This window comes from Glycine soja, chromosome 11, assembly GCF_004193775.1.
Source record: "Glycine soja cultivar W05 chromosome 11, ASM419377v2, whole genome shotgun sequence".
NCBI classification, from domain to species: Eukaryota; Viridiplantae; Streptophyta; class Magnoliopsida; order Fabales; family Fabaceae; genus Glycine; species Glycine soja.
In genome coordinates this window covers 36754057-36768614 of record NC_041012.1, presented here as the reverse complement: position 1 = coordinate 36768614, position 14558 = coordinate 36754057, and the positions used below count along the sequence as shown (strand labels likewise).

At 29.7% G+C, this 14558-nt stretch overlaps 1 protein-coding gene and 1 pseudogene across 1 annotated transcript; one reads left to right on the top strand and one right to left on the bottom strand.

Annotated features, from left to right (window-relative positions):
* Positions 1-714: 714 nt before the first annotated feature.
* Positions 715-5905, bottom strand: LOC114375033 (annotated as a pseudogene).
* A 2260-nt stretch (positions 5906-8165) lies between these two features.
* LOC114373983 (putative E3 ubiquitin-protein ligase RING1a) lies at positions 8166-14347 on the top strand. Its single transcript, XM_028331561.1, has 12 exons — positions 8166-8374; positions 8521-8569; positions 8876-9015; positions 9157-9229; positions 10300-10355; positions 11898-11979; positions 12087-12207; positions 12289-12333; positions 13048-13230; positions 13409-13516; positions 13600-13785; positions 14084-14347. The coding sequence occupies exons 1-12, from the start codon at positions 8278-8280 to the stop codon at positions 14105-14107; spliced, it is 1164 nt and encodes a 387-aa protein (XP_028187362.1). The 5' UTR covers positions 8166-8277; the 3' UTR covers positions 14108-14347.
* Positions 14348-14558: the final 211 nt, after the last annotated feature.

The window sequence follows — 14558 nt, the reverse complement described above, 5'->3', positions numbered from 1 at the left end:
ACTTTGACCTTGGGGGTGCAAGAGTTTGAAATCTCCTTTAAGCTCATACTATCACATGTGTTGGAGTATCTTTGCAAGGCTGAAACACCCTAACACACTATTGGTGGTGTCATCTCGGTGAGAGTAATAATGTCGTGATGCCCATCGTGTGACAATTTGTCAACTACATGAACTCCCAGGCTACATTCATAGTGTTTTCCAAAATGTTACCACATGCATACGAATCTACAGGTCTAATGTACATTGCATTTTGTGTGTGACTTTGTGTATGAAATGTTTGATTTGGATAATGCATGCTTGTGTTGTGGTACATAATTGTTTATAAATTTATCTTATAGCTTTCTGACTTTCTTAATGTTTTAAATATTATGAGATGTATCTCACTCCCCCTCTGTTTGTCTAGTTTGTGTATGGAATAAATATCACTCTTATAGGTGAGTCTCTAAAAGGTTATGATGATAATGCTACATGAGAAGTTTAGGTCTTCACTTGATATTACTATTAATTTTAGGATTATGAATGCTCTAAAATAATATAACATTGGGACACAAGTTTTATTCATTTATTTAAGGATTAAATTTATAAGTAATTTTTCACCATATTTTGTTTAATATGATTTGTATGAACTTTGGAGCGCCAAGATTTGTTTAACATGTAGTTACATTTTTTATTAATCTATTTTCTTTAAGTTTACAAATATTTAACATGTAATACTTTTACTGCAAAATAAGTTTTTTATTTTAAAAATCCAATACATTCTTTTAATTAAATTTCACTGTAAACGTATTTAGAAAATATTACAAGTGTATGTATCTTGGGGTAGATGGGTGTTACAAGTGGGCTTTTCTGTCTTGGCCATACTATACACTTCCAATAATGTTAACTTCAATGGATATAAACAAATATACTTTCATGCCAGAGATAGAAATGTTCTACACTTCTATCCAAAAAATTGGAGGGGAAAAAGCATGTAGAGGCCTAGGGGACAGTTAAAATAAAGGCCTCTGATTCCAAGTTCGTTAAGCAAGCTCTCTAATAAAAAAAGAATTAAATAACCAGCTTCAAATGCAATGTTGAATGATGTCCTAGTAAAAGACAAAAAATTGAAAATTAGAAACTCTTCCAAGGAAAAACACATTCTATTTAAAGCATTATTATCTAGTCCAAATATTAGCTAGGGTGAACAGTGGCTCTATGAAAGCTTACCTGAGCTTTGTTGTATTATCCGCAATTAGGTAGACTCTACAAAAATAATACAACAGCAATCACCACTTGATGTGAGCCAGATAATAAAAAGTCATCATATTGCAAATGAAAGGAACCGACCTCAGTCACGCTTAATGCCTAGCATTTTCAATGCTAGCTCCCATGCTACAATCGTTGCAGCATTAGCAGGAAATGCTCGACTTACAGTAGCACCCAAACTGTATAGCACCCCTTCAATCCAGCCCTTTGATAGATCTACACAAACAAAACAACTTTTGGCATATAGTTTTCTTTATATATAAATGATTGGCAGTTAATTAAATAATTTAGAAACATTTAGAGAGCTTACTGAACTCAAGACCCCAAAAGGATTTCTTGGACAATTTTTATCAGGGTTTGTCTGAATTAAAGTCTTTGCCACGTCAAGAGGCAAAACTGTCAACCAAAACTGGTAGGACGATCCAGAAAAATCACAAAAAAAAAGGTTCAGTACATTAATATTCAATAGCATGTTTAGTTGTCAACAACAGCAGGAAAAAAAAATGCTAGTTATCAACATGCTTACAGCCACACCACCAAGGCCACCACTGGCGATCCCAACTCCAATATCAACCAGGTTTCTGTGATTGGATGAATTAGCTTTGATATTTGAATGCATGTGATAGCGCACATATTCGTATACACTGAAAAAGACAACATTCCCTATTGATTCTCTAAGCAATGTTGCACAACCTCCACGAAAAATTCCTTTCACCTGAAAGGGATGCCATCAGCTATAACACATTAATCATGGTGCTGCAGAATTTCCTCACCCCTTCAGCTTTTACAGTTTTAAGGGCACAATCAAGGGGACTACTGTATCTACTGGATTTAGGAACCAAAGAGTCAGTGCCTTGTATCTGCATCCTACACTGGAGAAGTTCAAATTTAAATTGGTATTGTTGTTAGGGACAATAAAAGTTCCAATGACACACTGCAGGTTCACTTTACCTTTATCAGATCTGTTGGACCTAACACAAAACTGATGATGGCACCACTAAAAGCTGCAGATGGTATTATCACTTGAGGCCGTGGTTCCCCACTTTGAACTCCCCCCTAGATAATTGTAGGGAAACAAAGTAGAAACTAAGAGATACAAGACACATCACACATGATACACTCACAAAACCACTAAAAGCTTATAGAACTCTATTTCATAACAAGTTGTGCTGATTGGTGCAATGTCAAATCAAGATAAACCTCATTTAAGCCATTTTGAAGCACACCTGAAGGTACACTTTTGTCTGGGAATAAATGCCAAAAAAGAGTGATCCTTCAACTGCTATCCCAACAAAAGATGGTGTTGCTCCTCTATAAAGTCCTTTGATCTGAAAGAGTTATTGTAAAATTACATTTGGAAGTCTCAAACCAATCCCTTTGAAATCTCTAATTAAAACTAAAAAAGAAAAACAAAGCATATTACATATCAATCTCTGTGACTAAGTTCAAGAATTCCACCATTGACACTCCAATTTTCATAAATAAATTGAAATTCAACACAAAGTAAAATGAGCTCATACCTTATCTATTATCAACACTTAAACCCAATAGACTCTCAGGTGAGGGAGTGTCATAGATATAAAATCATTCATGGGTCTCCAATTAACAGGCCAACTACATAGGCTTTTAGGTGAACTACTCTTGGACCTTTATCAATCAAAATTGAAAAGATAGTATGTGGGCTTTGGGGAGAGAAAAACACTTCCATTTGAGAGGAAAAACATCAGAACAGGATAGAAAGGAAAATATGGCATTTGGACATATGTGCCTTCTGACTTTACTGAATAAGTGAAGTTAAGCATAGCCAGTTTTTACAAATAATTAACAAAACATGTCATAATCAATAGGTTTCAAAACAAATAGGAAGATAGCTTTCAAAACAAAATTTAGTGAGCCCCTACAATCAAACTCCAGAAATAGAACACAAATATCAAATGGTCAAATAACTTTATTACTTATTAAATGATGTGATGGTCTGATAATTAATAAAATATTCAATCTAAATCACCAGATGAATTCAAGTAATGAGCCCACTACATGCCTACATAATGATAAACTACCTCTGACCAGGCTTCCAGCTTTTATACACAAGAAAGCATATCAACCAGCATTGATATGAATTAGCAGTTATCAATATGTCATATTCCTATGTGGAATTGGGAATAACCCATTTTTATCCTTTGGAAGTTAAAGGTCAATTAGCCATACTCCTTCAGTCTTCAATATCCTAGCAGTGCAATGCAATCCATTTCTATACTGAATCATATGTGCTTCTGCATTGTGCTTTTGCAGCATCACCTGATTAATGGGGGAAAAATAGTTTACAGAGACTACAATTTTAAAAGTAGATAACAATTAAAATATAATTAAACACAATAAAAACCATCCTGAAGTCACCAGCAAACATGCAAGAAAGGGCCTAAAATAGATATAAATATAAGTATATTGTAGAAGATCGTGGACCAAAAGAAAATGACCAAAAGGATTTCTCACTGCAACTGAAGAACCATAATTTAGGAAAATTGTTCAAACCTTGTGCTTCTGATGCATAAATTTAAAATTTCAGAACTTTCTCAGTATTTTCATAGCTTATTGATATTATCTCCTTGCAAAATGAATTATATGAGTAGTCTTAAAATATTAAGGGACTGTAAATTTCTGTACATCTGGATTATATTGTATAGCTCACATATATGATATTGCTGATCAAATTATTATATACATAACATTTACGTATGTTACAATTATAAGAGTTAGCACCATTCCCTGTTAAGCTACAAGTCACATTTTGTTGCTATAATCCTATTCCTGCCCATATCCCATATATTATTTAATCACAATAATTTTGTTCGGACGAGATTACACACCAATATTTCTGCTAGCTAGCTAGCTAGGAGAGAGAGAGAGAGAGAGAGAGAGAGAGAGATCATTTCATCCTAATTGCATTAAGAAAAGCTTGATTCTTTGCCTGAAGGTTTTGCAAGCTTTCTTCTAGGCTTTGGATTGATAATCTTATTTCAAAGTTCATGTGTGCCCCTCATGGGAAGCCTAACTATCATTTTTTATCACAAAAGCAAACAATTTGATAAAGGAAAGCAGTGCAACAGCATTGCACATGCCAAGGAGATGGAAAAATCATTAATGTTTTCTTTCTCGATCACTTAAGTAAAATTCTAAAATTTCCTATTATTTTCTCCATTATTTGTCATGAGGGTGAACTTTAGCAAAACGCTAAAGCTGCTACCTTGTGACCTGGAGCTCATGGCCCACAGATTCAAATCTTAGAAACAGCCTCTTCGCTTATGAGGATAAGGTTGCCTACATCTACCCTCCCAAATCCCACTAAGTGGGAGTCTTGGGCACTGGGTCTCTGATGAAGTTCTGAATTTGGCAGTAATAATTCCGTGTTAGGATGTTGTTAAGAAGTTATTTTCATATTAATTTTGGATTAGGAAGTATGTGTTATGGAGCGAAAGTTATAGTGATATATAGGTTGGGTGACAGACTTGCAGAACACAATTAAGTTGTCAGATTGTTATTTTATTTATGGTATTTTGAAGCAAGAAACTTCTTGTTAGGATGAAACCCAAAGTTTTTTAGGAGAAATATCGTGCTTATTGATGTTTGTACTCAATTTCGACTTAAAACCAAATTATTTATATAATTTATTCAGTGTGTTCATTTCTTGAGTCTAACAGCCAGTCAGCCACCCCTTTTTTTTCACCATTATTTGTTATCATAATATTTATACATGCTTGAACTATTTAAAAAGGTTAACAAAAAAGCACAGACATGAATTATACAAGCAAGTCAGTAATAGCTCTGAATCATCATGTCATCCCTAGATAGCACATAAGTTGCAATTTTTATTATCCTATGCAAAAGCCAGCAATTGACATTGGTCAGTTAAAAGGACAACAACAGTAGAACTTGGCCATTAAGCTAGTTAAGTAATACTGACTAGCTCAACACAATCCCAGACACTATTTTTAACTGCTCAATCAACCAATAAACCAACCACGAACAATAACAAAAACTATATAACACCAATCACATTAAGTATCAACTCAAAAAACAGAAATGAAAAACGACCCCAATGAAAATTTGAGATCTAAAATTGTTTCACACTAGTTCAGAACGATGGCCGATTGAAATTATAGTAGCCCACCATTTTAATTTTCATCCCTGCATCCCAAAGTACAAAAAAAAAACACTGTTTTGAGTTCCCCAAAAAAATTCACTGGGCAGAACAACAAAAATACTGATCAAAAGGGCTAACAGTAACACATAGAAACAAAACAATTACAGTATCAAATAATGTATCAATCGGGGGCAATAATTAAGACCAAAGGGTTCCATAAAAGTTGATAAAAATCGAACCTTGACGGTATCAAAGGGGTGGCCAGTGGCTACAGCGGCAACACCAGCGGACAAACCGGCCACGTATTCCTTGTAACCTGAACTTGAAATCTCCGCCATAATCAGCTACATAGGAACTACGTTGTTACTGTCCGTACCAGGTCGCAGGATACACTGTTACAGTTACTGATAGTGTCTCAAAGAAACAAACACAGTAGCAGGTGGCATGGGAAAAGTAAATTTTTTTCACTATTAAGGATGAGATCAGAGGGGTTTTTTTTTTTTTTTTTTTTTCTAGAAGAAAGCAATGAAAAAGAAAAAAAGTATGTTTCTTTTTCTCATTTTTGTTCTGTTTTGGTAACTTGTGTCACTCACCTGGATTCCCTGACTGGAAAGCAACTGGTGAAACTGCAGGGTGATGCAGTAATTATCTTTTTTTAATCATAATGTAAAATTCTTATATTACAATTTGTTTTAATATTTTATATCATAAAACAAAAAATTTAAAGAAGAAAATCATTAATGATTTTTGCTAAAAAAATCATTTATGATTTACAAAATAAATAAATAACATACTTAAATACTTTTTTAGTCATTATAATTTAATTTTTTTCCTTATAAAAAAATTATTTATTTTTAATCTAACAAATTATGTTTATTTTTTTATCCTTAAGATCATTTTAATAACACTTTAAGCTGTAAAAAAGTGTTATTTGAACTATTTTAAAGACCGAAGATAAAATAAATATAATTCATAAAGATTAAATTTAAAAAAATACAAGAACGAAAAAAAATATTTAAATTTAAATAATATAGATACTCATACTATAATATTGTTTTATTGTCAGTGTAGAGAGAAAGTAAGTTTATTAATGATTACAATAATCGTGTTTTAGTCATGCTAAAAATATTTTTTAATTAATTAATAATATAAGAAATTATACTGTTTCATTTTATGTCAAACTTTTATAATGTTGTTATTGAAATATGGGAGTGGGGTTTAAAGTTCATCTTCACCAACATTTTGTTAATTTCTCCCTATTTTCACTTGACACATTATTATCACTTCAACGTAATTTGTTACATGTGGATGTTAGAAACTATGTTAGCGCTACATTAGTAAAATTTGTTAAGTTTTTTAAAAAAAAATTGAGAGACATATAATTGTAAATGAAAGGAAAGTTTGGGGACCGGTCCCAAAGACAAAAATTGCATAATTACAATACTTGAAAACAAAAGTGTAATTAAGACTATAATTAATTACTATATTTATAAATATTGTGAAGTTATAAATTAATATTAATATTAAATACTATTCACGTTAATCACTATTATTACTTTATATATTTACTAATATTAATAAAAATATTACAATGAATATTAATCATTAATATTAATTTATGTATTACTATTTGTATTAAGTACTAATTCTATTATATATAATACATTTATTTAATTGCATTAAACGTGTGTAAGTTTTAGTCAGCCATTTAAATTACATATAATATAATTTTCATTCTTATAAAAAAATAGATTTATCTAATGGTTTTATATGAAATGATTCCTTTTCTTGGGTGTTATCTAGTGAATGCAATATTAACCCAAAAAAAGTGACATGTAATTTATTTTTTAAAATATTTTTTGTATTATTATTATTGATACTATTTTAGTAAAAAAACAAAAAAAAAGTCTTATTTAATTACCAAATACAGAGATTCGATGAAGATAATTTTATTTAAATAATATCAATACCATTATAAAAAAGTTGTGAAGTAATTATGCACAAACAATTGTTTATTGCAATTAAAACTAAAATAAATCTTTATTGTGTGCGTATTTTTTTATACTATTAAACCTATGAGATATGATTGCGAACATGCATTTGTCATAATCCATTTGGTTAAATTCTTGGAATTTGTGTATTATTATTATATATTAAATATTGTAATAAATATTTTTGTTGAATAATCAATTTTATTTAATATTTTATATATGTATTAAATGTTGTAATAAATTTTATTTAACAAATTCAATACTTTATGTATCTATTAAATACCGTAATAAATACTTTTTAAATAATAAATTTTATTTAAAAAATACAATATTTTATATATGTATTATATGTATCTATTAAATGTTGTAATAAATACTTATTAATTTTTTGGTTTCAACATGTAATAAACAATTTCTTTCATTTTATATGACCTATAAGATTTTGACACAAGTATTAAAAATGAATAAAGAATATTATACACAATTGTTATATATAATAATTTTGTTGATTTTTATAATAACTACCTTAAAAGTCATGAGTTGTGATTGGATAACTGTGTAAAAAATATAATTACTGAAACTTTAACTTTTATTTTACATCATCAGTGCATATTTATTAAATTCATTAAAAATGCAATTAATATTTTGAATACATAAAATTTATTAATGGGGGTGGAGACATTTAATGCTTCATGGGAGATATTGGACTACACTAACATTATTATTTTGAGTTATATTATTTATACAACCTTTATCACCTTTTGCCCCTCTATTGTTGAATGTTTATCTTGAACTCTCACTTCATTAGTTTTCAATAGTTTTTCTTTGTAGGTGTGTTAGCTACAAAGTGTTTTAAACTTTCATTTCATTGATAGGTTTTGGTTAGTTGGAGTGAAAATAATGTCACCAAAAAGGCTCCCTCACCAAACTTCAGCAAAACTTGCTCTTAGAAACAACCATGAGCAACCCCAAGACGAAGTGCAACCCGAAGAAATTGGTATGTGTCGTTTTCTTCTAAATTTTTTCATTTGGATTTGCATAACCACTTCCTCCATTTTATTTTAAATTTCAATTACTCATATGAGCGATTCGTAATGGTAATTTTTCATATATATCTTGCTTCTTTATTTTTCTCAAAATTAGATCAAAGTTGTTTGCTGAGCGATGAGTACAAGGATGAGAACAAAGACAAGTACGTTAAGCTTATTTGTCATTTTGCAATTCTTCAATCATGTTGATCTTTAATTGGTTTTGTTGCTTGAATTTTGATGTTGATTTTGATTCTACCTAGTGAGATTTTTTTTTGTCAATGGTTTAATTTCATGTGTTGCCTTTTCATGGTATTTGATAGTGTTGTTGTGGTTTTTGCATATTTGTAAGTGATGCATGAATTCTCTCGTACTTTTTTAATTTTTTATGGGTGAGTTAGATGTTGAATCCCCTTTGAAGGATGGTTATTTTTATGGAATGATTTTATCTTATTTAAATATGTTTGTAGAAGCTTGTCAAATGAGAGACAAGAGTTTGAGAAAAAAGTAATAGCAACACAAAGTCTCCCTCAAGAGACTCCAACAGAGATTGCTCCCAGAAATGACCACGAGCAACTCGAAGCTGAAGTGCAACCTGTAGAAGAAGTTGGTATGTGTCCTTTTCCTCTAAAATTATGTGTTTCAATTTGCAAAATCAATTCTTACATTTTAATCTAAATTTCATTGACTAATGTGTTTGTTATTTATGATCTTGTTATTCATTTATTGTTTCTTTGTTTTCGATATTCAGACTTAGATCAAAGTTATTCGATGAGTGAGGGGGACAAGGATGAGGATGGGGATGAAGATGAGGATGAGGAAGAGTATGTTAAGTTGATTTGTCATTCAAAATTTCTCTAGTCATTTCAATGTGCAGTTTTTGTTTTTTAATTGGTTTTTTCACTTCTTTGTTTTCATGTTGATTTTGATTATACTTCAATGTTGTTTGTTATGTGACTATGATTTAATTTCATGTGTTGTGTTTTAGTAGTATTTTGAGATTATTGTTGTGGTTTTCACTTATTTATAAGTAATGCATGCATTCTCTCATGCTTTTATTGTGCTTTATTTAGTTGTTTACTTTGCGATTTTCAATTTTTACTAGATATGTCTTTTTATGTTTACTTTCTTAAAAGAAATAAGAGTTAAAATGTATTTTTTTCTTATTATAGACAAGAAAAATTAGGGATCTAAACCTACAACACAAACGGTTAAATTTGCTTCACCTTATGAAAATGTGATGTAGAATGTGATTACATCATGGTACTAAGAGAAGAAAAAAATCATATTTATAAAGATAATATGCTTTACTTTTATTGAATTTGTGTAAATCTTTTTTTTAATATGAATGTTATTTTTCACTAGCATGAACTTATTCTCAAGGAAGCATTTTATCTTGACTATAAATTAAATCAATTTGGATATTGGGTTCATTTTTTTTATTTACCTATTTTTTCACATTAGAATCTACCAACATTTTCACATACATGCTTCTTTGCTAAGCTAGGAAAGTGAAACACTTATAGGCATGCATAATGTTAGGTTTTTTTTTTAAAACTCAAATATAACGTATGTGAAAACTATTAACTCTAAGGTGGAACTACTAATCATTATTCTTATCATTTACATGACTTTTTTAAGTAGTTATGTATTTACCACAATTTAGTAAAACATTCTTTTTTTTTCTTTTTTGCACTATTCTTAGCACGATCAATTTTATTAAATGAATAAAATTAAGATGAATTGTATTTCCTTTAAGGATTGTCAATGTCTTCTCATAATAAATTCACCTAAGGCAAGAACTTGAGAATTTGGTATTTGACAATGATCATCTCCAAAAAAAATATTAAATATTAACATTTGCTAAAATGACTAAATGGGTGTTTATTTACAGATATGTGACTATAGATTTGGCAAATTTGAAGGAATTGCGGTGTCCTATATGCCTAGGTATGTAACTTACAACCGATTCTTGTTTTCTTAATATTTTTTTTTGCTATATAATCATTGTTGTTCCTTAAATATGTTAAACTTACTATGAGTATGAATTTGATAACTTTGTTGAGAGTTGTGTTTTAGCAAAGATATGACAACAATTGGTTTATAATGCTTTTTACTTGGTAAGAAAATGGTTAAAATTCTGGCAATGGAAAATTAATCAATTTAAAATTTTGTATTGATAAATACCTTTTAATGTGCCTTGTCCCCTTCATGATGCACTAAGATTTTAAAGTGTCAATCATATTTTAGTAAATATTTTATTAAAAAATAAATATAAGGAAGATTAGGGAGGGAGTGATCCAAATATGCCTATTATGTTGTGGTTGTAGACACTACTTTGCTTAATAACATAATCTCCACATGAGAGTAGTTTACACTTATCTCATTCTTAAAAGTCCATGACATTTGCCTTTTCTGACATGCATGGTGCATATAGTAACATGTAAAAAAAGTCCCAACATGGTGTATTTTTAAATAGTGTTGTATCCTGATTATGAATTATTTAATGACTACTATACTAGGTCCCGAGCATGAAATAAAAACATCAAAGCTATTTGGTACTTCAAATTTTGCATTGCCCATAGTTTTTGCTCACCAATTCACGTTTCTTCTTGAACACATTGTATTCTATAAGGGGTCTAAGAAGTATAAAATGTATGTGTGTGAGGGGGGGCGAGTTGGAGAGCTTGGTAGTGCATTAACTAAGATGTTATTCGAGAGAATAGTAGGAAAGAAAGAAAATTAGTTAGGTCACTTGAAGGAAATAATAAACTTTCCTGATTAGATTTCTTAAGATTGGTAGTACTTGATGCTTAAGACAAATTTTTGAATGGTCTCAGTGTGCAATGTTGATTTGGAGGTACCATTGGAAGAAAGATGGGTGCCTTCTTTACATTCATCATAGGGTCTACTTCCTTTAGCATAAGCAATAACACCAAAATTGTCTTTTATTTTATTTTTATTAGAAATTTCAGGTTATAAAAATCATCTAATTATCTTTTAAAACATTTTTAGCTGATTTTTTTACTATAAGTAACAAAAAATATGCCTTTGGAAGGAACTATAGTTCATTTTTTTCTTCTTATAATGAATCCACTTATTAAAAAAGTGAATGTCCAATTAGATGACAATAAAGATTTTAGTACATGAACTTTTCTCATATTATTGTGTTTGAGACATAATATATTTAGATTGGATGTTTTTTCATCAATAACTATTATCTAATATTTACTCTAATAAGAAGATTTTGCATTGCAAATTGAAAATTTTAAAATATTTTTGTAAAATGGATAACATTAATTTGAATTCTCATGCAGATAATATGTATGGAAATGAGCCAAGGACTGATAGTGTTTTTGTTATTGTGTGTATGGATGAACTTTTTATAACATTATAAAGATTTGTTTCAAATGCAACAGTATAAAATAATTATTTCCTTTCTAATTATCAAATCATAATAGTAAAAAATGGTTGATTCCGCAATATGTGAAGGTATTCTCCGGAAAACAAAAGCAGTTATGGAATGCATGCACCGCTTCTGTGGAAAGTGCATAGAGAAATCCATGCGTCTTAGGTTGGTCCTCAAATTGTCACATAAGTTATTATGTCATAGATTTATATTTCTAATAGTCTTGGTTTATTTTCACATTTACTAACAAATTTAAAATGGTTTTACTACAGTAACAATGAATGTCCCGTTTGTCGTGTACACTGTCCTAGCCGTCGATCACTTAGAGATGACCCAAATTTTGATAATATAATTGCTGCTATATATCCGGATATTGACAAGTATGAGGAGGAGGTAAGATGAACATATTGTATTTTGAATTTAAAAATATAATTATGTGCCTTTAAACCCCATGAATGTGATTTTTTGACTCAGGAGGAATTGGCAATGTATGAGAGTGAAAGGACTCATAACAAAGAGGTATGACTTTGCCCAAACATTTTTCAGATATGAATGCTAATTAAAAATAATTTCATTGATAGTTCTTGTTGCACTAGAATACAATTTATGACCAAAGAAAGCTAATGGCTTGATTATCAAACTACTTTTATTTTTTGCTAATTGTATACTCTTATGTTATGAACTTAGTACTCTCTTTTGAACAAGAATTTTCAGTAGTTATTCTCCTATTGAGCTACATGACTTTTCCTACATTAAGTATATCATTTTATTCTTTATATATAGTTTTTAATTTTTTTTCAAAAACATTTGTTAAAATTTAGCTTGTTAATTCCAATTTACATTTGAATTGAATTTTATATCTTACCACCATATCAAACTAAAGTGATTTTTTAAAATTAGATTTTTTTTTTCTAAAATTCTTTTACTTAAAATTTAAATGGCTAAATTTTAAGCTAATGGCAAAATTTTCAACTTTCTTTGTTGCTAATACAAAATCTTTCAACATATTATAATTTGAAATTGATAAATTTGGATTAACACTATCAAATTAATAGATAATTAACACAATTCATTTTCATAATTTATTTCTCCATTTATAAATTTTATTTCTTTAATTTATTCCTATATTTCAACTTTAAATGTCTCATGTTTAATTTATTCTTATAAAATAAAACAAGATCTTCATCCTTAACAATGAGGATGTCTCCTAATCATGCCTTATTCCTTGCACAGGAATCTCCCACTATCGATGTGGATATAACTATTGGTGAAAGTATCCAAGACGTCAATAGAGAAATAAGTTCTTCTGCTGATAGTCACCAGAGTAACACTCGAGTGAGTGGTGATAATGGCATGAGTAGTCGTCTCTCTAGATTTATTAATCATTTACATAACTCGAATGTAAATGATGGTGAGGTAAAATAATTTTATCCTTTGCTAACATTTAGACCAACTTTAGAGATTCATCTAACATGTTGCTAAGTTTTCTTCTTCTTCTTTTAATTTTGTAATCTTTTAAATCATGATTTTTTGCTCGAACATTGGTATTATTGCAATGATACAATATGGGTGATTTGGACTAATGTTATTTCAGTTGGACATCCCCCTTGTGCTTGTCTCTTTGGATGAGCAAAAGATGCCAACTTTACAAGAGCCATACCTTCATTGTAGGCCTACTTGTTCAGTGAAAATCTTGTGCAAGGTTATTTTCTCTCCATTTTAAGACACTTCTATATATGTAGTATATTTCTTATTGATTCTAACTGATTTTTTTTTTATCTATAGTATGTTGCACTTAAAGTTGAGCTCCTACCTAATGAAGTTGAACTAAGCTTGGTAGAAGAATCTCAAACCAATGTTATGCGAGATGAACTAATTGTTGATCCAAACAAGGATAAATTGCGTGTTTTAAGGGATGAAGAAACATTGGCTGACCTATACAAGCCAAACGTCACCAACTGCGGTCATTTGGTAAACTCTTGAAGGCCAAAAACCTTTTAGTAAATATTTATAAGAAAACAAACTTCTTTAACATTAATTTTAACTTTTATAAAAGTTATTTTTAACTTGTGAGGGAAGATTATTTTATTTTATGCTTTTTATTTTATTTTCTTATATGTGCTTATTAAGTATTTTTTCAAACCAGACCGAAGTTGACTATAATGTGTATACATAATTAAATATCGAGTTTTCCCTCTTAGTACTATTGCTACAATCTTAGTATTTACTCTCTTGTCATCTCACTTTCTTCTTTTTTTGTTATTTTCAGCTCCTGGCTTATAAGATGAAGTAGCAACTTTCGGAGTTTGGAACACATTTGGGTTAAGCAAAATAATGAATAATCACTTGACCATTTTTTGTCAAGTGCATAATTATATAGAACAATGAAAAATGTATGGTAGTTTTATCATTTTTAATTATTTCCCCGTGTTAGACAATCGCATATTTGACGTAAGGAAGTTTTACAAACTATAAGTGCCCTAAAATATTCATAAATATTTCATGAAATCATATTTAGTAATCTTTTAATGTTACAATATAAGGCTTTGTTTATTTAGTTGAAGTGAAATTTAGTGATTATTTAGTTGAAGTGCAATTTAGTGATTGTCACTTAGAGGATTCATGCGAGAATGAGAGTGTTGTTGAGTTGAGATGCGTGTTATTTGGTAAATTTGCATAATAAAATAAATTAATATTTAATTAGGAAAATAATATTAGTAGTTAATACATAGTTAATTAGCTTA

Coding starts and splice junctions, on each gene's coding strand:
- LOC114373983 (XM_028331561.1), top strand. CDS start 8,278: ATGTCACCAAAAAGGCTCCCTCACCAAACTTCAGCAAAACTTGCTCTT. Junction 9,230..10,299: donor GAAGATGAGGATGAGGAAGA/GTATGTTAAGTT, acceptor GTTTATTTACAG/ATATGTGACTATAGATTTGG. Junction 12,208..12,288: donor TTGACAAGTATGAGGAGGAG/GTAAGATGAACA, acceptor TTTTTGACTCAG/GAGGAATTGGCAATGTATGA.